A 22,690-nucleotide genomic window follows, 5' to 3' on the forward strand; every position below is an offset into this window, starting at 1 on the left:
ATCCCGAAAATAAAACCCCCGGCGGGTCCAAACATCTCCAAAAATCCACACAAAAATCCCCAAAAAATCCCCCAAAATCCGCGTTTGGGGGTGATCTGCTCCCAGGATCCCCGGGATGGGGAATCCAGGAAACCCCAGGATAAAAAAACCCCAAATCCCCGGGATGGAGAATCCAGGGATCCACCGGATCCCCCGGTGCCATCCCCGGTGCCACCCCCGCCCCGGGGCCGCGGGGGTTTTGGGGGAAGATGAAGGAAAATCGGGATCGGGAGATCAAAGCGGGGAAGGTGTCGGGAGAGAGAGGAGGAGGAGGAGGAGGAGGAGGAAGAAAATCAGAGCGGGGAACGGGGGAGGGAACGGCGGGAGGGACCCGCAGCCTCGGGCACCGGGGGGAACCGGGATTTTGGGGGAAATTGAGGGGAAAACGGGCACCGGGATTATTGAGAGATTGAGGGGAAAATGGGCACTAGGATGGCACCGCGATTTTGGGGGAGATTGAGGGGAAAACGGGTCCTGGGGAGGCACCGCGATTTTGGGGGAGATCGAGGGGAAAACGGGCACCGCGATTTTGGGGGAGATCGAGGGGAAAACGGGGACCAGGATGGCCCCGGGATTTTGGGGAAAACGAGCACCAGGATGGCACCAGCCCAGCTGGGAATCATCCCAGATTTTGGGGCAGATTGAGGGGAAAACGGGCACCGAGATGGCACCGAGATTTTTGGGGGAGATCGAGGGGAAAACGGGCACCAGGATGGCACCAGCCCAGCTGGGAATGGCCCCGGATTTTGGGGGAGATCGAGGGGAAAACGGGTATTGAGATGATACCGGGATTTTGGGGAAAACGGGCACTAAACTGGCACCAGGATTTTGGGGGAGATTGAGGGAAAACGGGCCCTGGGATGGCACCGGCCCAGCCGGGAATGGTTTGGGATTTGGCTGCCACCATCCCGGTGTCCCCACACGTTGTCCCCAAGCCCCAAACGCCAGCGCCGGGTCCCTGCAGTGCCAGTGCCACCTCCCAGTGCCACCTCCCAGTGTCACCTCCCAGTGTCACCTCCCCGGTGCCACCTCCCAGTGCCACCTCCCAGTGTCACCTCCCGGTGTCACCTCCCCGGTGTCACCTCCCAGTGCCACCTCCCAGTGCCACCTCCCAGTGTCACCTCCCAGTGTCACCTCCCAGTGCCACCTCCCCGGTGTCACCTCCCAGTGTCACCTCCCAGTGCCACCTCCCGGTGTCACCTCCCAGTGTCACCTCCCGGTGTCACCTCCCCGGTGTCACCTCCCAGTGCCCCCTCCCAGTGCCCCCTCCCAGTGTCACCTCCCAGTGCCACCTCCCGGTGCCACCTCCCAGTGTCACCTCCCGGTGCCACCTCCCAGTGCCACCTCCCGGTGTCCCCTCCCGGTGTCACCTCCAAGTGACACCTCCCAGTGTCACCTCCCAGTGCCACCTCCCAGTGTCACCTCCCGGTGCCACCTCCCGGTGCCACCTCCCAGTGCCACCTCCCAGTGTCACCTCCCAGTGCCACCTCCCAGTGCCACCTCCCGGTGTCACCTCCCAGTGTCACCTCCCGGTGTCACCTCCCAGTGTCACCTCCCAGTGCCACCTCCCGGTGCCACCTCCCAGTGCCACCTCCCAGTGTCACCCTCCCAGCGCCACCTCCCAGTGTCACCTCCCAGTGTCACCTCCCAGTGCCACCTCCCGGTGTCACCTCCCGGTGCCACCTCCCAGTGTCACCTCCCAGTGTCACCTCCCAGTGCCACCTCCCCGCAGTGCCAGCCGCGGTGCCAGCCCTGTCACCGCCAGCGGGGCTGGGTGGCGATTGTCACAGCCGGAGCCACCTCCTGTCACCTTCCCCTGGCAGGGCCCGGATTGGGGGCGGGGGAGGTGGCGCTGCCACCCCTGCGGTGTCACCGGGTGGTGGCACGGGGGTGGCACGGGGGTGGCACGGGGGTGGCACGGCCCGGTTCGCTCCGGCGACAGCGCCGCGGGGATTAAGTGGCTCTGGCGGCCGAGGTGACAGCGGTGGCCGCGGGCACGGGCACGAGGTGGCGCCTCCCTCGCTCGCTGCCGTGTCCGCTCCGTGTCACCGGGTCCCCTTTGCCGCTGTGCCACCCCCCCCCCCCTTTGTCACCACGGTCCCCTTGTCCCGTGGGGCAGCGCGTGCCTGTGCCCGCGGGAGTGTCCCCTTGTCCCCAAACGGGGCACGGCAATGTCCCCAAACCCGGCTGTGCCCACGGCGATGTCCCCACGGCAATGTCCCCACGGCAATGTCCCTCTGTCCCCACGGCAATGTCCCCACGGCAATGTCCCCCTGTCCCCAAAGCTGCCACAGCAATGCCCCCAAACCTGGCTGTGCCCACAGCAATGTCCCCACGGCAATGTCCCCCTGTCCCCACGGCAATGTCCCCCTGTCCCCAAACCCGTCACGGCAATGTCCCCAAACCCGGCTGTCCCCACGGCAATGTCCCCACGGCAATGTCCCTCTGTCCCCACGGCAATGTCCCCAAACCCGGCTGTGCCCACGGCAATGCCCCTGTGTCCCCACGGCAATGTCCCCACAGCAATGTCCCCCTGTCCCCACAGCAATGTCCCTCTGTCCCCAAACCCGGCTGTGCCCACGGCAATGTCCCCCTGTCCCCACGGCAATGTCCCCGTGTCCCCAAACCCGCCACAGCAATGTCCCCAAACCCGGCTGTCCCCCTTTTTTTCCTTATTCTTCCCATTTTTAACCCATTTTCCCTTTTTTTCCCCCCATTTTCATCCCCTTTTCCCCCGCATTTCCCCCCTTTTTTCCCCATTTCCCCCCTTCCCCCCCATTCTCCCCCTTTTTCCCCCATTTTCCCGATTCCCCCCTTTTTCCACTATTTTCCCCCTTTTATCCAATTTTCCCCCTCTTTTTTCCCCCCATTTTTCCCCTTTCCCCCCATTTCCCAAATTTCTTCCCCATTTTCCTCCTTTTTTTCCTCCATTTCTCCCCCTTTTCCCCCCTTTTTTCCGCATTTCCCCCCATTTTCCCCATTCTCTCTACAATTTCCCCCCTTTTCTGCCCACTTTCCCCTATTTTCCCCAATTTCCTCCCCTTTTATCCCCTAGTTTTCCCCATTTTTTCCCGATTTTCCCCCTTATTTCCTCCCTCCTTATTTTATCTCTCCCTCCTCCCCTCCCTTCTCCTCCCGGCTTTAAATTTGAAGCCTTTCCCCTCTTCCCGAGCTGCTCGCTGCTATTTTTATGTGAAACACAAAAAAAAAAAAAAAAAAAAAAGAAAATTAAATAAATAAAAACAACCCAAACCCAAAACAGGCGAGGAGGAGGGAGGAGAGTTCTAAAAAAAAAATTAAATAATAATAAAATAAAAAAAAATTAAATAAATAAAATCCAAACCCAAAACAGGCGAGGAGGAGGGAGGAGAGTTCCAAAAAACCTGAAATAATTATAAAATAAAAAAAAAAATCTCTTGCCCGGGTTGGGTTTTTCCTTTCTTTCTGCGGGGAAGAAAAGAGGATTTGGGGTTTTTGGAGAGGAAAGGAGAGGCCGGGGCAGGTCCCGGGGTCGCTGCTGTCCCCGGTGTCCCCATTGGCACCCCATTGGCACCCATTGGCACCCCATTGGCACCCCATTGGCACCCCATTGGCACCCCATTGGCACCCCATTGGCACCCCATTGGCACCCCACTGGCACCCCATTGGCACCCATTGGCACCCCATTGGCACCGCTGTGCCCGGAGCTGGGGTGGCACCGTGGGTGGGGACAGCGAGGGATGGGATTTATGGGATCCATGGGATTTATGGGACCAATGGGATTTATGGGACCCATGGGATTTATGGGATTTATGGGATTTTTGGGACCCATGGAATTTATGGGATTTATGGGATGGGATCCATGGGATGGGATTTATGGGATCCATGGGATTTATGGGATCCATGGGACCCACAGGATCAATGGGATGGGATTTATGGGATCCATGGGATTTATGGGACCCATGGGATTTATGGGATTTATGGGACCCATGGGATTTATGGGACCCATGGGATTTATGGGACCCATGGGACCCACAGGATCCATGGGATTTATGGGATGGGATTTATGGGATCCATGGGATTTATGGGATTTTTGGGACCCATGGGATGGGATCCATGGGATGGGATTTATGGGATCCATGGGATTTATGGGACCAATGGGATTTATGGGATTTATGGGATGGGATTTATGGGATCCATGGGATTTATGGGATCCATGGGACCCACAGGATCAATGGGATGGGATTTATGGGATCCATGGGATTTATGGGATCCATGGGACCCACAGGATCAATGGGATGGGATCTATGGGATGGGATTTATGGGATCCATGGGATGGGAGGGGATTTATGGGATTTATGGGATTTACGGGATCCATGGGACCCACAGGATCAATGGAATGGTATTTATGGGGGATCCATGGGATGGGATGCAATTTATGGGAATCCATGGGACGGGTTGGGATTTATGGGATGGGATGGGGTGGGATCCATGGGATTTATGGGATGGGATTGATGGGATTGATGGGACCCATGGGATGGGGAGGGGTCCCGAGCTGGAGACCCCGGCAGTGCTGGGAATGTGGGGTCTCATCCCAACCAATGGGATTTGGGATTTGGGATCACATCCTGACAGGGATCAATCCTGTTTCCCCAGGAATTCCAGCCCCAATTTCCCAGGAATTCCAGCCCCGTTTTCCCGGGAATCTCAGCCCCGTTTTCCTGGGAATTCCAGCCCCGTTTTCCCGGGATTCCAGCCCCGTTTTCCCAGGAATTCCAGCCCCGTTTTCCCGGGATTCCAGCCCCGTTTTCCCGGGATTCCAGCCCCGTTTCCCCAGGATTTCCAGCCCCGTTTTCCCGGGATTCCAGCCCCGTTTTCCCGGGATTTCCAGCCCCGTTTTCCCAGGATTTCCAGCCCCGTTTTCCCGGGATTCCAGCCCCGTTTTCCCGGGATTCCAGCCCCGTTTCCCCAGGATTCCAGCCCCGTTTTCCCGGGAATTCCAGCCCCGTTTCCCCAGGATTCCAGCCCCGTTTTCCTGGGAATTCCAGCCCCGTTTTCCCGGGATTCCAGCCCCGTTTTCCCAGGGATTTTGGCCCCGTTTCCCGGGATTCCAGCCCCGTTTTCCTGGGAATTCCAGCCCCGTTTTCCCAGGGATTTTGGCCCCGTTTTCCCGGGATTCCAGCCCCGTTTCCCCAGGAATCTCAGCCCCATTTTCCCAGGATTTCCAGCCCCATTTTCCCAGGGATTTTGGCCCCGTTTCCCCGGGATTCCAGCCCCGTTTCCCCAGGGATTCCAGCCCCGTTTCCCCAGGATTCCAGCCCCGTTTTCCTGGGAATTCCAGTCCCGTTTCCCCAGGATTCCAGCCCCGTTTTCCTGGGAATTCCAGCCCCGTTTTCCCGGGATTCCGGCCCTGCGCCGCTCCCGGCCGAGCCGAGCCGGGCCAGGCCCTGCCCCATCCCGGTGTCCCCCCGCCATTGTCCCCCCCCATCCCGGTGTCCCCCCGCCATTGTCCCCCCAGTCCGGTGTCTGTCCCCCCCCCCCCGGTGTCCCCGGCCCCACCCCGGCCCCAATCCCGCTCTAATCCCGCAGTAATTAAACCCGGCCCTCGTTAATTCCCCGTTAATTGCGGGCCCGGCCCAACCCCCCCCGCGCGGGGCGATGGCCCCGAGAGGGAGATGGCACTGCCACTGTCACCGTGTCACTGTCACTGTCCCCTGGCACTGCCACTGCCACCGTGTCACTGCCCCCTGGCACTGCCACTGTCCCTGTGCCACCGTCACTGTCCCTGTCCCTGTCCTGGCACTGCCACTGTCCCTGTGCCACCGTCACTGTCCCCTGGCACTGCCACTGTCACCGTGCCACCGTCACTGTCCCTGTCCCTGTCCTGGCACTGCCACCGTGTCACTGCCCCTGTCCTGGCACTGCCACCGTGCACCGTCACTGTCCCTGAGGTGCCACCGAGAGCTGGCACTGCCACTGTGTCACCGTCACTGTGCCTGTCCTGGCACTGCCACCGTCACCGTGTCACCGTCACTGCCCTCTGGCACTGCCACTGTCACCGTGCCACCGTCACTCTGTGTCACTGTCCCTGTCCCTGTCCTGGCACTGCCACCGTCACCGTGTCACCGTCACTGTCCCTGTGCCACCGTCACTGTCCCTGCGGTGCCACCGAGAGCTGCCACTGTCACCGTGCCACCGTTACAGTGCCCTGGCACTGCCACTGCCACCATGTCCCCATCATTGTCCTTGCCATGACACCGAGAGATGGCACTGCCACTGTCCCTGTGCCACCGTCACTGTCCCCTGGCACTGCCACTGTGTCACTGTCACTGTGCCCCGTGTACCACCGAGAAGCTGGCACTGCCACCGTCACCGAGTCACCGTCACTGTCCCTGTCCCTGTCCTGCCACCGTGTCACCGTCACTGTGCCCTGGCACTGCCACTGTCCCTGTGCCACCGTCACTGTCCCCTGGCACTGCCACCGCCACCGTGTCACCGTCACTGTGCCCTGGCACTGCCACTGTCACCGTGTCCCCCATCATTGTCCTTGCCATGCCACCGAGAGCTGGCACTGCCGCCGTCCCTGTGTCCCTGTCCCCCGTCCCTGTCCCTGTGGTTGTTACCGGCCTGGCTGAGAGCTGGCACTGCCGCTGTCACCGTCACTGTCCCTGTCCTGGCACTGCCACCGTGTCACCGTCACTGCCCCCTGGCACTGCCACTGCCACCGTGTCACCGTCACTGTCCCTGTCCTGGCACTGCCACTGTGTCACTGTCACTGTCCCCTGGCACTGCCACTGTCCCTGTCCCTGTCCCTGCATCCCCATCCCTGTCCCTGCCATGCCACCGAGAGCTGGCACTGTCCCTGTCCCTGTGTCCCTGTCCCCTGTCCCTGTGGTGTCACCGGCCTGGCCGAGAGCTGGCACTGCCACTGTCCCTGTGCCACCGTCACTGTCCCTGTCCCTGTCCTGGCACTGCCACTGTCCCTGTGCCACCGTCACTGTCCCTGCGGTGCCACCGAGAGCTGGCACTGCCACTGTGTCACTGTCACTGTGCCCTGGCACTGCCACTGTCCCCGTGTCCCCATCCCTGTCCCCACGGTGCCACCGAGAGCTGGCACTGCCGCCGTCCCTGTGTCACCGTCCCTGTCCCCACGGTGCCACCGTCCCCAGTGTCCCCATCCCTGTCCCTGGCCCTGTTCCTGCAGTGCCACCGTCCCCGGTGTCCCCTGTCCTTGACCCTGTCCCTGTCCCCATCCCCGGGCTGTCCCCAGGGTGGTGGCACCGGGGTGAGGGATGGGTTCCCATGGGCACGGCAATCCTGGGACATTGAACTGCCATGGGGAAACTGAGGCACAGCTGGGGAAACTGAGGCACAAATGGGGAAACTGAGGCACAAATGGGGAAACTGAGGCATGGATGGGGTTAATCCATGGGGAAACTGAGGCACGGGTGGGGAAACTGAGGCACGGGTGGGGAAACTGAGGCAAGGGTTGGTTATTCCATGGGGAAACTGAGGCACGAAGGGGGAAACTGAGGCACGGGTGGGGAAACTGAGGCACAAATGGGGAAACTGAGGCACGGGTGGGGAAACTGAGGCACAAATGGGGAAAGTGAGGCACGGGTGGGGAAACTGAGGCACAAATGGGGAAACTGAGGCACGGGTGGGTTATTCCATGGGGAAACTGAGGCACGGGTGGGGAAACTGAGGCACAAATGGGGAAAGTGAGGCATGGATGGGGTTAATTCATGGGGAAACTGAGGCACGGACGGGGGAAACTGAGGCACGGGTCCCTGGATTTCCATGGGGGAAACTGAGGCACAGATCAATGGATTTCCTTGGACGCTGAATTTCCATGGGGAAACTGAGGCACGGGTGGGTTATTCCATGGGGGAAACTGAGGCACGGGTGGTTTATTCCGTAGGGAAACTGAGGAACAAATGGGGAAACTGAGGTACGGGTGGGTTATTCCTTGGGGAAACTGAGGCATGGATGGGGAAACTGAGGCACAGCTGGGGAAACTGAGGCACGGGTGGGTTATTCCATGGGGAAACTGAGGCACGGGTGGGGAAACTGAGGCACGGGTGGGTTATTCCATGGGGAAACTGAGGCACGGCCTCTCCCCCCCACCCCGCTCCCGAAGGCCGGGACGGGGGCGCCTCTCCCGGGGCCGTTCATTCCATTAATTAGCGATGTCTCATTAAGACATCTGCTAACGAGGCCGCAGCTCCGGGCGGGGGGTGGATGAAACCATTCCAGCTTTCTTCCCTATTTTTAAAACACTTTTTCCCTATTTTTAACAGTATTTTCCCTCTTTTATTTTAACATTTCCCCCCATTTTTTAACATTTTCCCCCATTTTTAACCTTTTCTCCCCATTTTTTAACATTTTCCCCTATTTTTAACATTTTCTCCCCATTTCCCTCTCGCTAAATTCACGATTTTTATTCCTTTTTTTTCCCCCCCTTCAGCACCAGAGCAAACAAACAAAAGTCCTAATTAGACATTAATTAGACATTGTTCCTGCGCTAATTAACGAGCGCCAATCGGGGCCGGGAGGGGAGAACTGGGGGGGAGTTTGGGGGGCTCTGATTTGGGGAGGGGTCCCTGGGTCTATGGAAAGCTCAGTTTGGGGGGTCCAGGTCGATTTTTGGGGGGTCAGAGCCGTTTTCTGGGGGCTTTTGGGGGCTCTGATTTGGGGAGGGGTCCCTGGGGCTGTGGGGGGCTCAATTTGGGGGGTTCAGGGTGATTTTTGGGGGTCACGTCCGGTTTTTGGGGGCTCTGATTTGGGGAGGGGTCCCTGGGTCTATGGAAAGCTCAATTTGGGGGGGTTCAGGGTGGGTTTTGGGGGTCAGGTCTGGTTTTTGGGGAGGTTTTGGGGGCTCTGATTTGGGGAGGGGTCCCTGGGTCTATGGGGGTCTCGGTTTGGGGGGTTCACGGTGATTTTTGGGGGTCACGTCCCAATTTTGGGGGATTCAGGGGGGTTTTGGGGGCTCTGATTTGGGGAGGGGTCCCTGGGTCTATGGGGGTCTCAGTTTGGGGGTTCCGGGTCAATTTTTGGGGGGTCAGGAGGGGTTTTGGGGGGTCAGGTCCGAATTTGGGGGCTCTGATTTGGGGAGGGGTCCCTGGATCTATGGAAAGCTCAGTTTGGGGGGCTCAGGGTGATTTTTGGGGGGTTTTGGGGGCTCTGATTTGGGGAGGGGTCGCGGTTTGGGGGCTCGTTTGGGGGGTCCAGGTGGACTTTTGGGGGGTCCAGCGTGTTTTTGGGGGTTTGGGGGCTCTGATTTGGGGAGGGTCCTGGGCTGGGGGCTCAGTTTGGGGGTTCAGGGGTTTTGGGGAGGCCGGTTTTTGGGGGCTTTTGGGGGTCTATTTGGGGAGGGGTCCCTGGGGCTGTGGGGCTCAGTTTGGGGGGTTCCAGGTGGTTTTTGGGGGTCAGGTCCGGTTTTTTTTTTGGGAGGTTTGGGGGGTCTCATTTGGGAGGGGTCCCTGGGTGTGAAGTCTCAGTTTGGGGGGTCCAGGTCGTTTTTGGGGGTCAGGGTGGGTTTTTGGGGGCTGATTTGGGGAGGGGTCCCGGTCTATGGGGGCTGTTGGGGGTTCCGAATTTTTGGGGGGTCAGAGCGTTTTTGGGGGGTCCAGGAGCGTTTTTGGGGGGTTTTGGGGCTGATTTGGGAGGGGTCCCGGGGCAGTCGGTTCATTTTGGGGGTTTCAGGGCCGGTTTTGGGGTGGTTTCGGGGAGTGTTTTTGGGGGGTTCAGGGCGGTTTTTTTTGGGGGGGTGCCGGGGAGGTTTTTTTGGGGTTTGATCCACTGGTCTCCAAATGAAATTTGGGAAGTTTGGGATTTTTCTGGGTTTTTATTTTTGAGGATTTGGGATTTTCTTGGGGACATTTGGAGTTTTTTTGGGGGAGATTTGGGATTTTTTTGGGGGTGATTCTGGATTTTTTATGGGCGGGGATTTGGGATTTGTTTTAATGGTGGAATTCAGGATTTTTTAGGGGGAATTATGGACTTTTTTGGGATGAGCTTCTGGACTTTTTGGGGAGGAAATTCGGGATTTTTTTAGGGTATAATTCAGGATTTTTTTGGGGTGAGAATTCTGGATTTTTGGGGGGTGGGATTTAGGATTTTTTAGGGGGGATTCATGATTTTTTAGGAGGAATTATGGACTTTTTTGGGATGAGCTTCTGGACTTTTTGGGGAGGAAATTCAGGATTTTTTAGGGTACAATTCAGGATTTTTTTAGGGTACAATTCAGGATTTTTTGGGGTGAGAATTCTGGATTTTTGGGGAAATTCGGGGTTTTTTAGAGTGGAATTCAGGATTTTTTAGGGAGAATTATGGACTTTTTTGGGGAGGAAATTCGGGATTTTTTTAGGGTACAAATCAGGATTTTTTGGGGTGAGAATTCTGGATTTTTGGGGGAGATTCGGGGTTATTTTAGAGTGGAATTCGGGATTGTTTAGGGAGAATTACGGACTTTTTTGGGGAGGAAATTCGGGATTTTTTAGGGTACAATTCAGGATTTTTTGGGGTGAGAATTCTGGATTTTTTTGGGGTGAGAATTCTGGATTTTTGGGGGAGATTCGGGGTTATTTTAGAGTGGAATTCGGGATTTTTTAGGGAGAATTACGGACTTTTTTGGGGAGGAAATTCGGGATTTTTTAGGGTATAATTCAGGATTTTTTTAGGGTACAATTCAGGATTTTTTGGGGTGGTAATTCTGGATTTTTGGGGGAGATTCGGGGTTATTTTAGAGTGGAATTCGGGATTTTTTAGGGAGAATTACGGACTTTTTTGGGGAGGAAATTCGGGATTTTTTAGGATATAATTCAGGATTTTTTTAGGTACAATTCAGGATTCTTGGGTGGAATTTTGGATTTTTGGGGGAGATTCGGGGTTATTTTAGAGTGGAATTCGGGATTGTTTAGGGAGAATTACGGACTTTTTTGGGGAGGAAATTCGGGATTTTTTAGGGTATAATTCAGGATTTTTTTGGGGTGGTAATTCTGGATTTTTGGGGCAGATTCTGGATTTTTTCCGGGTGAATTCAGGGTGTTTTTTGGGGTGTCCCGGCCCTCCCGCTCCCGCTCGCCCCGGTTGCGGCCGGGCCGCCGATGATCCCACTCTCCTGGAATTTGAGGAATTTCCTGCCAAGGCTCCCTCTGGAAAGGCGAGGAAAGGCAAAAACGCCGAGATTTTAACCCTCTGCTCCCCGGCCCGCCCGCGCTTTGGGGCAGAATTCCTCATTTTTGGGATAATTCCCGATTTTTGGGATAATTCCTGATTTTTCCCTGATTTTTCCCTGCACGGGAATCGCCGCTTTTCGCGAAAAAACCCCGAATTTTCGTGCCTCAGTTTCCCTCCCCGCTCCTCCCGCTGACCCCGAGGGTTCCACCCCTGCCCAAAATCCCCAAAAAACCCCAAAAATCCCCAAAAATCCCCCAAAAATCCTCCCATCCCCAACTCCCTTTTTTCCCAGCTTGATCAAATCAAATCCGCTCCGAATTTTCTGGGTTTTTTTTAAATAAAATTTCACCAAAATGGGGAAAAGGAGGAGGAAAAAGGGGCCCCAAAAGCGGCCCCAGCTCCGGGATGTTCCCAATTCCAGCCCCAAGGAGGGGGAAAATTGGGAAAAAAATGGGAATTTTGGGGAAAATCCGCCTGAAAAAAGGGGGAAAAAAGTGGATTTTGGGGGAAAATCCACGTGGAAAAAGAGGAAAATGTGAAAATTGGGGAAAATCCAACTGGGGAAGGGGAAAAGTTTGGATTTTGGGGAAAGTTCGTGTGAAGAAAGGAGGAAAAAGTGGAATTTGGGAAAAATCCACACGGGGAAAGGGGAAAGTTTGGATTTTGGGGAAAATCTACCTGAAAAAAAGGGGGAAATGTGGATTTGGGGAAAATCCACATGGGGAAGGGAGGGAAAAAGTGAAATTTGGGAAAAATCCACCTAGGGAAGGAGGGGAAATGTGGATTTTAGGGGGAAATGTGGATTTTAGGTGGAAAAATGTGAATTTTAGGGGAAAAAATGTGGATTTTGGGGGGGGGAAATGTGAATTTGGGGGGGAAACGTGGATGTAGGTAAAACCCCCACGTGGCTGAAGGGGGAAAATGTGGATTTTGGAGGGAAAATGTGAATTTTGAGGGGAAAAATGTGGATTTTGGTACAACCCCACGTGGCTAAAGGGGGAAAATGTGAATTTTGGGAGGGAAAAAATGTGAATTTTGGGGTGAAATCCCCCCTGGGCACGGCTCCCACGGGACACCCCGAGCCTTCATCCCGCTCCTCCTCCTCCTCCTCCTCCCCGATTCCCGTTTAATTAAAAAAAAAAAAAAAAAAAAAGAATTAAAAAATGAAAATTTCCCCCCGTTGCCACGGCAACGCCCGCAGCCTTGGAAATAAAAGTTGTTTTTTCCTTCCCCCTCCTCCTCCTCCTCCTCCTCCTTTTCCTCCTTCCCATCCCCATCCCCCCCCCCCCCCGGATTTTGATTTCCATTTGGATCATAATCCGCCCGTTGCCATGGCAACGCTGCCAGCCCTTTCTGTCCGGGCCCTTGCAGAAAAGGCTCCTTCCCCTTTTTCCCCTTTTTCCCCTTTTTCTTCCCTTTTTCTTCCCCTTTTCCTCCCCGGTTTTCCCCCCATTTTCCCTCTTTTTTCCCCTTTTTCTTCCATTTTTAGGTTTTTTCCCATTTCCCTCATTTTTTTCCCCCATTTTTCCCGTTCCTTCCTCCCATCCGGAGGTCCCTGGATGCTCCTCTGGATGCATCCCAAACCCTGAACCCCAAATCCCTGAATCCAAACCGAAAATCTCAAATCCCAAATCCCAAACCTCAAATGCCACATCCCAAACCCAAAATCCAAAACCCAAAATCCCAAATCCGAGATCTGAAATCCCAAAATCCCAAACCCTAAATCTCAGATCCAAAACCCCAAATCCCAAATCCGAGATCTGAAATCCCAAAATCCAAAATCCCTTGTTCCAAATCCCTGATCCCAAACCCAAAATCCCAAATCCCAAATCCCCGATCCCAAAATTCCAGATACCAAATCTCACATCCCTGATCCCAAATCCGAAATCTAAAATCCTGAACGCAAAATCCCTGATTCCAGATCCCAAATCCCAAATCCCTGACCCCAAACCCCAAATCTCAAACCTCAAATCCCAGATCCAAAATCCCAAATCCCCACATCCCAAACCCCAAAATCCCAAATCCCAGATCTCAAATCCCCGATCCCAAATCCCTGATCCCAAAATTCCAGATACCAAATCTCACATCCCTCATCCCAAATCTGAAATGTAAAATCCTGAACGCAAAATCCTTGATTCCAGATCCCAAATCCCGAAACTTTGATCCCAAATCTCAAACCTCAAATCCCAGATCCAAAATCCCAAATCCCCACATCCCAAACCCCAAAATCCCAAATCCCAGATCTCAAATCCCAGATCTCAAATCCAAAATCCTTGACCCCAATCCCAAAATCCCAGATCCAAAATCCCAAATCCCAAAATCCCAAACCCCAAATCCCGACCCTTTTCCCGCTGTTCCCCCCGGATCTGCCCCCGCTCCCTGCGGGGTTTTGGGGGGATTTTTTGGGGGATTTTGGGGGGTTCTGTTCCCATGGGGGAATTTTAGGGGGGGGAGATTTTTGGGGATTTTTTGGGGATTTTTTGGGGGGATTCTGCCCCCCCCCCGTCCCGGATCCGGCTTTATGCAAATGAGCCGCGTGCCCCGGAGAGCGCAATTAGCGCCGAGCGGAGCCGGAGCGATTAATTAAGAGATAATGAAGGGAAGAGGAGCCGAGGGGGGGGGAACGGCCGGGGGGAAAAGGGGAGAAATTGTGGGGAGGGGGCGGAATCGCCGAGAAACCCCAAAATCACCGAGAAACCCCAAAATCACCGAGATTTATCGGTAAAAGTCCCGATAAATCCCGAAAATCCCCGAGAATTGACGAGAATTTCCGAAAATCCTCGAGAACTGCCGAGAATCGCCGAGAATTGATGAGAATTTCCGAATTTTTCCGAAGATTCCCGAGAATTGACGAGAATTGCCGGAAATTGCTGAGAATTGCCGAAAATTGACGAGAATTGCCGAAAATGGCCGAAAATTCCCGAGAATTACCGAGAATTGCCGAGAATTGCCGAAAATTGCCGAGAATTACCGAAAATTGCCGGAAATTGCCGAAAATTGACGAGAATTGCCGAGAATTGCCGAAAATTGCCGGAAATTGACGAGAATTGCCGAGAATTGCCGAAAAATGCCGGAAATTGCCGAGAATTGCCGAAAACGCCCGAAAATCCCCGAGAACTGCCGAGAACTCCCAATAATCCCCAATAATTCTCAAAATTTCCCCCAAATACCCCAAAATCCACGATAATTCCCAAGAATTCCCAATAATTCAGGCTTTTAATTCCTGATAACTCCCCCAAATTCCTAATAATTCCTGATAATTCCCCAAAATTCCCCCAAATCCACAATAATCCCCGAGAATTCCCAATAATTCCTGATAATTCCCCAAAATTCCCCAAAATCCACCATAATCCCTGAGAATTACCAATAATTCCTGATAATTCCCAAAAACTTGGATATTAATTCCCGATAATTCCTGTAAATTCCCAAAGATTCTCAAAAATTCCCAAAAATTCCCGAATATTCCCCAAAACGGCTGAAAGTCCCCGAGAATTCCCAAAGCCCAGCCCGAGCTTGGCATTCCCAGGGTTTGTCCAGGTGGGCAAAGATTGGGATTAAATCAAGCCTGGATTAAAGGGGAGGGGATTAAATCAATAAATCATTAATGAATGAATAAATTAATGAATTATTGAATAAATTAATGAATGAATTAATGAGCTGGGGCAGAGGTCACCTCAGGGACACAAAGGGAACCGGGAGGAGGTTCTGGGGCCTCCAGGATTGGGGTTTCCCACCCCAAAATCACAAAAAATCACCCAAAATCACCGGAAATCACCCCAAATCCCATTCCCAGGGACTGGGGACAGCCAGGGTGCTCCTGGCCCTGACCCTGCCACAAAATTTGGGGTAAAATCCCACAGGATCCCAAATCCCACAGGATCCCAAATCCATTGGGGTCAGGTGCCCGTTGTCACCTCTCCTCTGTAAGGGAAGGGAAGGAAGGGAATAAAATATAAAATAAAATAATATAAATATAAAATATATAAAATAAAATATAAATATAAATATCAAACAAAAAAATTTAAAATCTACACAATAAAAGAACAAATTAAAATACCAAATAAAATTTAAAATATAATCCAATATAAAATTAAAAAAGAAAAAGAAATAGAGCATAAAATAAAATAAAATAAAATAAAATAAAATAAAATAAAATAAAATAAATAAAAAGCCCCGCGGAGAGGAGAAGAAGGGCCCAGAAAATGAATAAATATTTCAATTTGAGGCGCAATCACGGCGAGTGATTGAAACGGGGAAGAATAATGGCTTTCATTTAGATAAGATACAGAAAATTATTTAGTGAGAAATGAAGAGTGATGAGCCCCATTCAGCGCCAGGCCCGAGCGCCCCCCGCGGCGGGAGGGACCCCAAAACCGCCCAGAATTACCCCAAAACCTGGCTTGTTCCAGGGGTGTAAAACGTGAAACCCCACGTTTTACAGAGAACCCCACGTTTTACAGAAAAAACCCCACATTTTCCTGAGAACCCCCCACATTTTCCAAAAAAACTCCCAAAATTTTCCATAAAAGCCCCAAATTTTGACCCGGAATTGGGGGCAAGGCTCCTCTGGGAGGTGATGGTGGAGGGGTGGGATTGGGATTGGGATGGGATTGGGATTGATGGGATGGATTTGGGATGGGTTTGGGGGTCACTGGAATTGTCACACGGGGATGTGAGCCTTGATCCCAAAATGAAACCATCCCATCCCAAAATGGAACCATCCCAAAATGGACCTGTCCCATCCCAAACTGGAGCCATTGACACCAAACTGGAACCATCCCAAACTGGACCTGTTCCATCCCAAACCAGAACCATCCCAAAATGGAGCTGTCCCATCCCAAATTGAAGCCATCCTATCCCAAATGAGCCATCAATCCCAAAATAGAGCCACCCCAAAATGGACCTGTCCCATCCCAAACTGGAGCCATTGACCCCAAACCGGAGCCATCCCAAACTGGAACCATCCCAAACTGGACCTGTCCCATCCCAAAATGCAGCCATTGATCCCAAACCAGAACCATCCCAAAATGGAGCTGTCCCATCCCAAATGAGCCATAAATCCCAAAATGGAACCATCCTATCCCAAACCGGAGCCATTGACCCCAAAATGGAACCATCCCAAAATGGACCTGTCCCATCCCAAACTGGAGCCATTGATCCCAAAACGGAGCCATTGATCCCAAACCAGAACCATCCCAAAACGGAGCCGTCCCATCCCAAATGAGCCATCAATCCCAAAATGAAACCATCCCATCCCAAACAGAGCGATCCCAAACTGGACCTGTCCCATCCCAAACCGGGACCATCCCAAACTGGGTCCATCTCACTCTAAACCGGGTCCATCCCATCCCAAACCAGGACCACCCCAAACCGGGTCCATCCCATCCCAAACCGGAGCCATTTCAACCCACACCGGAGCCATCCCGCCTCAAACCGGGTCCCTCCCGCCCCACACCGGGTCCATCCCATCCCAAACCGGGTCCATCCCATCCCAAACCGGGTCCCTCCCGCCCCACACCGGGGCCATTCCTCCCCGTTTCACCGGAGCCGTTTTGCCCCACGCCGGAGCCATCCCATCCCAAACCGGGTCCATCCCATCCCAAACCGGGTCCATCCCATCCCAAACCGGGGCCATCCCATCCCAAACCGGGACCACCCCAAACCGGGTCCATCCCATCCCAAACCGGGTCCCTCCCGCCCCACACCGGAGCCGTTCCTCCCGGTTCCACCGGGGCCGTTTCCCCCCGTTCCACCGGAGTCGTTCCTCCCGGTTCCACCGGGGCCGTTTCCCCCCGTTCCACCGCTCCCTCCTGCCCCACACCGGAGCCGTTCCCCCCCGTTTCACCGGCTCCCTCCTGCCCCACACCGGGTCCCTCCCGCCCCACACCGGGTCCCACCCGCCCCACACCGGGGCCGTTCCTCCCGGTTCCACCGGGGCCGTTTCCCCCCGTTCCGCCGCTCCCCGCGTGGCCCCGGGCGGCAGCGCCGCCGCTTTTGTTCCCGGGGGCCGCGGAGCCCCCGGCGCTGCCCCGGAGCTGCCCCGGCCCCGCGGGGGTCCCGGGGGTCCCGGAGCTGCCCCGGGGGTCGCGGCCCCACCGGCGCCTTCCTCCCGCTCCTCGCAATCCCCCGCGCTCCAGGCGCGGTTTTTGGTTTTATTTTTGGGCTTTTTTTTTTTTTTTTTTTGGTTTTTCCTTTTTTTTTCCTTTCCCTTCCCCTCTCTCCTCTCGGCATCTTAGCAACGCCGCCCCCTTAATTAAAAATTAGATTGGATTTTGCAGCTGGGAAGCGCCGGAGGCCGCGCTGGGGCAGAGCCCGGCCCCCGATGCCCCCCAAAATTCCCGGGGCGATGGGGGCGCCCCCTCCCCTCCCCCGGAGGGTTTTTGGGGGGTTTTGGGGACCCCCAGCCCCTCCTCGGCTTTTCCTCAGCGTGACCTTGGCACAGCAGCTCCCCCCGTGCCTCAGTTTCCCCCGGGAGGGTTTTGGGGGGTCCCGGGGGGGGGGGTCGGGTTGTTCCCCACCCCGAGAGGCGGCTCTGGAGGGGATGGGGGTGGGAAAGGGGGGGGGGAATGTGGGAAAATGTGGGAAAATGTGGGAAAAGGGGGGTCCGGGCTCCCCCAGCCCCTTCCCCAAGCAATGCCCGGATTGGGGTCCGGGGGTCCCCCCGGACGCGGCCCCTGCACTCCACGGACGGACGGACGGACGGACACACGGACAGACCCCCCCAGGCCGGGTCAAGCCCCCCCATCACCCTCAGCCCTGACCCCCCCCAACCCCTCCCGGGGGTCCCGTTTGACCCCAGGGTCCCCGAACCGGGACCGGGACCGGGACCCACATCGGGGGGCCCCAAAACCTCGGTCCCGGTCCGGGGGCTCCAACAGGACCGGAACCGGGGGAACGGAGCGGAGCCGGGGAGGGAGAACCGGGCCCGGTTCCGTCGGGACCCCCCGGTACCGGAGGGAGGTCCAGGAGAACCGGGCCCGGTTCCATCAGGAGCCCCCGGTACCGAGGGGGCGTCCATGAGGAGCAGTCCCGGGACCGGGGAGAACCGGGCCCGGTCCCACCGCGATCCCCCGGTACCCAACGGGGAAATCCACGAGAACCAGCCCTGGGGTTCGGGAGAACCGGGCCCGGTCCCACCGCGATCCCCCGGTACCGGGAATCCACGCGACCCCACGGCGGGCTTTGGCCAAACCGGGCCCGGCATTGAGCAGAACCGGCCGCGGTTCCATCCGAACCCTCCGGTACCGCCAGCAGCGCCGAGCGCGGGCCCGCCAGCCCCGCCAGAACCCCGCGGGACCCCTCGGAACCGCCGGGAGCGGCCGGAGCCGGCTCTCAGCCCTCCGGGAACGGGCGGCGAGAGCGGGGCTGGAGCGCTGCCCGCGGAGTTGGGAACGGCGCTCGGGGCGGCCGCGCCGCCCGGTCCCGCTCCCGGTGCCCCCGGTCGGTCGGTGCCCCCGGTCGGTCGGTGCCCACCTTGCCCGCGGGTCCCGGCGAGAGTCAGCAGGCACAGGAGCAGGATCCGCATCTCCCGTCCCGTGGCGGCGGCCGCGCTCCGGGGCCGGGCCCGCCGGGGGGCTCCGCTTCGGGGGCTCCGCTCCGCGATCGCCGCCCCGCTCGGCCCCGCTCTCGCCGCCCCCCGAGCCGAGCCGAGCCGAGCCGAGCCGAGCCGAGCCGAGCCGAGCCGGGCCCGGCCGGGCCGGCGCCGGGCAGGGGCCGGGAAGGGCCACGGAGCTCCGGCGGCTCCGCTGCGAGCCCCGAGCGAGAGCGGCGGCGGCGGGGGCGGGGCGGGGGGCGGAGGGGGCGCCGGGAGGGGGAGCGGGAGCGGCGGCGGCGGCGGGGGGGGAGCGGGAGGAGGAGGAGGAGGAGGAGGAGGAGGGAGAGGAGGGAAAGGAGGGGGAGAGCGGGGACGTGCGCGCGTGTCACGCGTGGGGCTGCGCGGGGGAGCGCGCGGTGGGGCGGGAGAGCGGGTTTGGGGCGGGAGAGCGGGGTTTGGGGCGGGAGAGCGGGATTTTGGGGTGGGAGAGGGGATTTGGGGTGTGTGAGGGGGATTTGGGGCGGGAGAGCGGGTTTGGGGCGGGAGAGGGGGGTTTGGGGTGTGTGAGGGGGATTTGGGGTGGGAGAGGGGGATTTGGGGCGTGCGAGGGGATTTGGGGGGGAGGCGGGATTTGGGGTGTGCGAGGGGGATTTGGGGTGTGAGAGGGGGGTTTGGGGCGGGAGAGCGGGGTTTGGGGTGTGTGAGGGGGATTTGGGGAGAAAATGTGCGGTTTGGGGCAAGCAAGGGGGGTTTGGGCGGGAGAGCGGGTTTGGGGCAAGCAGAGGGGGATTTGGGTATGCGAGGGGATTGGGGTGGAGAAAGGGATTTGGGGTGTGCGAGGGGGATTTGGGGTGTTGAGGGGGATTTGGGGAGAAAATGTGCGGTTTGGGGCAAGCAAGGGGGATTTTGAGGCGGGAGAGCGTGGTTCGGGGCTAGAGAGGAGGATTTGGGGAGAGAGAGGAGGATTTGGGGTGTGCAAAGGGGATTTGGGGTGTGCGAGAGGGGTTTGGGGAGTAAATGTGTGGTTTGGGGAGAACAAGAGGGATTTGGGGTGTGCGAGGGGGATTTGGGGCGCGAGAGCGGGATTTTGGGACAAGCGAGAGGGCTTTGGGGAGTAAATGTTTGGTTTGGGGCGAGCAAGGTGGGTTTGGGGTGTAAACCTGTGGTGTTTTGGGGTGTGCACACGTGTTTTGGGGTGTAAACGTGTGTTTTGGGGTGTGCACACACACGTTTGGGGTGTAAATGTGTGTTTTGGGGGGTAAATGTGAGTTTTTGGGGTGTAAATGTGTGTTTTGGGGTGTAAACGTGTGTTTTGGGGTTTACACACACACGTTTGGGGTGTAAATGTGTGTTTTGGGGGGTAAATGTGTGTTTTGGGGTGTAAATCTCTGTTTTGGGGTGTGCACAGGTGTCTGTGTGTTTTGGGGTGTTCGTGCACCGCTGTTCTCACACATCACCCACGTTTGCACACGTGTCGGGTGCACACCTGCATTCCGGGGTGCACATCTGCATTTTGGGGGCGCACACCTGCATTTTGGGGGCGCACATCTGCATTCCGGGGCGCACACCTGCATTTTGGGGGTGCACATCTGCATTTTGGGGGCGCACACCTGCATTTTGGGGGCGCACATCTGCATTTTGGGGGTGCACATCTGCATTTTGGGGGCGCACACCTGCATTTTGGGGCTGACCCGGCATGGGGCGCACACTGCTCGGGGGCCCACCTGCCGGGCCACCGCATTCCGGGGCACACCTGGCTGGCCCACCTTGGGGCGCTGCCGGGCACACTGGGCGCGGCGCGCACATCTGCGCCGGCGTGCACATCTGGCCCCGCGCGCCGCACCTGCGGCGGCCCGCGCCCTTGCCGGCGGGGATCTGCTTCCTCCATTCCCGGGTCTCCCCGGGCTGGAATTTTTTTTTTTTTTTCCCCTCTTTTTTGAGCTTTTTGCTTTTTTCTCCCTCTCTCTCCTCCTTTTTTTTTTTTCTCCTTTAATCTTAAATAGAATTTTCTTTTTTTTTTTTTTTTAAATTTTTTTTTTTCTCCCGCCTGGAGGGATTTGGAGGAAACCTGGGACAAACGGAGCTGGGCCAAGGGGGTCGGGGAGCACCGGGACCAGAGGCCGCCCAGCCCCTCCTCCTCCTTCCCAGAGTTTTTTTTTCCATGGAAAACACCATTTTTTTTCCATTTTTTCCCATTTTTTTCCCTTTCTCCCGGGGATTTCCAAGCTTTTTTTCCCTTTCCTGGCAGCGATCCCGGGCCTTGTCCCGTTCCGGCACACACCAGGGGCTCCCTCCTTTTTCCATGGATCCCCCAGCCCCAGGAATTCCCAAAATTCCAGGAGGAACCAGAAGATTCCGGTTCCAAAGCGCCCGAGCTGGGCCGCAGCAAAAAGGGGCGAAAAAACAAAAATCGGATTTTTGTGTTAAAACCGATCCCGCCAGCTGGGACGGCGCTCCCGGACACGACAGGGCCTTTTTGGGGATTTTGGGGTTTTTTTTTGGGGTTTTCTCCCGAATTCTCCGCTCGGTGCCGGAGGGTCCCGGAGCGGGGGAGGCCCCGGAGGTGGCAGGAATTTGGGGAGGAGGAGGAGGAGGAGGAGGAGCCGGGAATTCGCTGACGGGCCGGGAAAAGCCGCTGTGTCCGCACTCGGGAGCCGGGCAGGGGCACCGGGGGGGACGGGAGAGGCAGCGGGGACCCCAAAATCCGGGGGGAGGAGGAGGAGGAGGAGGAGGAGGAGGCGTCACGGCCTGGACAGCCCGGCTGCAGCTTTAACCCGGAGTTTGGTCCGTTATCCTGGAGTTTTGGTCCGTTATCCTGGAGTTTTGGTTTGTTATCCTGGAGTTTTGGTTTGTTATCCTGGGGTTTTTGGTCTGTTATCCCGGAGTTTCATTCGTTATCCGGGAGTTTGCTCAATTATCCCAGAGTTTGATCCGTTATCCTGGAATTTGGTCCGTTATCCCGGGGTTCTGTCTGTTATCCTGAGCCATAATCCCAATGTTTGGCTCATTATCCCGGTGTTTGGTCCATAATCCCGGTTTTTGGGCCCATTTTCCCAGTATTTGGTCCATTATCCCGGTGTTTGGTCCATAATCCCGGTTTTTGGGCCCATTTTCCCAGTATTTGGTCCATTATCCCGGTGTTTGCTCTGTTATCTTGGGGTTTGGTCTGTTATCCCAAAGTTTTTGATCCATTATCCCAAAGTTTTTGGTCCATTATCCCAATGTTTGTCTCGTTATTCCAGTTTTGGGCCCATTCTCCCAGGATTTGGTCCATTATCCCGGTGTTTGGTCCATAATCCCGGTTTTGGGCCCGTTTTCCCAGTATTTGGTCCATTATCCCGGTGTTTGGTCCATAATCCCGTTTTTTGGGCCCATTTTCCCAGTATTTGGTCCATTATCCCGGTGTTTGCTCTGTTATCCTGGGGTTTGGCCCGTTATCCCAAAGTTTTTGGTCCATTATCCCGATGTTTGTCTCGTTATTCCAGTTTTGGCCCATTCTCCCAGTATTTGGTCCATTATCCCGGTGTTTGCTCTGTTATCCTGGGATATTGTTATCCCAAAGTTTTTGGTCCATTATCCCAATGTTTGGCTCATTATCCCAAAGTTTTTGATCCATTATCCCAATGTTTGGCTCATTATCCCAAAGTTTTTGATCCATTATCCCAATGTTCGTCTCGTTATTCCAGTTTTGGGCCCATTCTCCCAGGATTTGGTCCATTATCCCGGTGTTTGCTCTGTTATCCTGGGATATTGTTATCCCAAAGTTTTTGGTCCATTATCCCAAAGTTTTTGGTCCATTATCCCAATGTTTGTCTCGTTATTCCAGTTTTGGGCCCATTCTCCCAGGATTTGGTCCATTATCCCAGCCTTGGCTCCCAAATCCCATCACTGGATCCCAAATCCCAGCCTTGGATCCCAAATTCTGACACTGGGAAGTGTCCCCCAGCCCAAAATTGG

The 22,690-nt window shown here is 56.0% G+C and overlaps 1 protein-coding gene across 1 annotated transcript in view; it reads right to left on the minus strand.

Moving 5' to 3' along the window:
• KIRREL1 (kirre like nephrin family adhesion molecule 1) overlaps positions 1-18,952 on the minus strand; it is a 37,256-nt gene extending 18,304 nt beyond the window's left edge. Inside the window, exon 1 of the mRNA XM_064732532.1 lies at positions 18,673-18,952. Coding sequence (XP_064588602.1) covers positions 18,673-18,724 — 52 coding nt within the window. The 5' untranslated portion in view covers positions 18,725-18,952. The remainder of the gene's footprint in view (positions 1-18,672) is intronic.
• Positions 18,953-22,690: the final 3,738 nt, after the last annotated feature.

The sequence above is a fragment of the Zonotrichia leucophrys genome, chromosome 25 (genome assembly GCF_028769735.1).
Source record: "Zonotrichia leucophrys gambelii isolate GWCS_2022_RI chromosome 25, RI_Zleu_2.0, whole genome shotgun sequence".
In the NCBI taxonomy this organism is placed as follows: Eukaryota; Metazoa; Chordata; class Aves; order Passeriformes; family Passerellidae; genus Zonotrichia; species Zonotrichia leucophrys.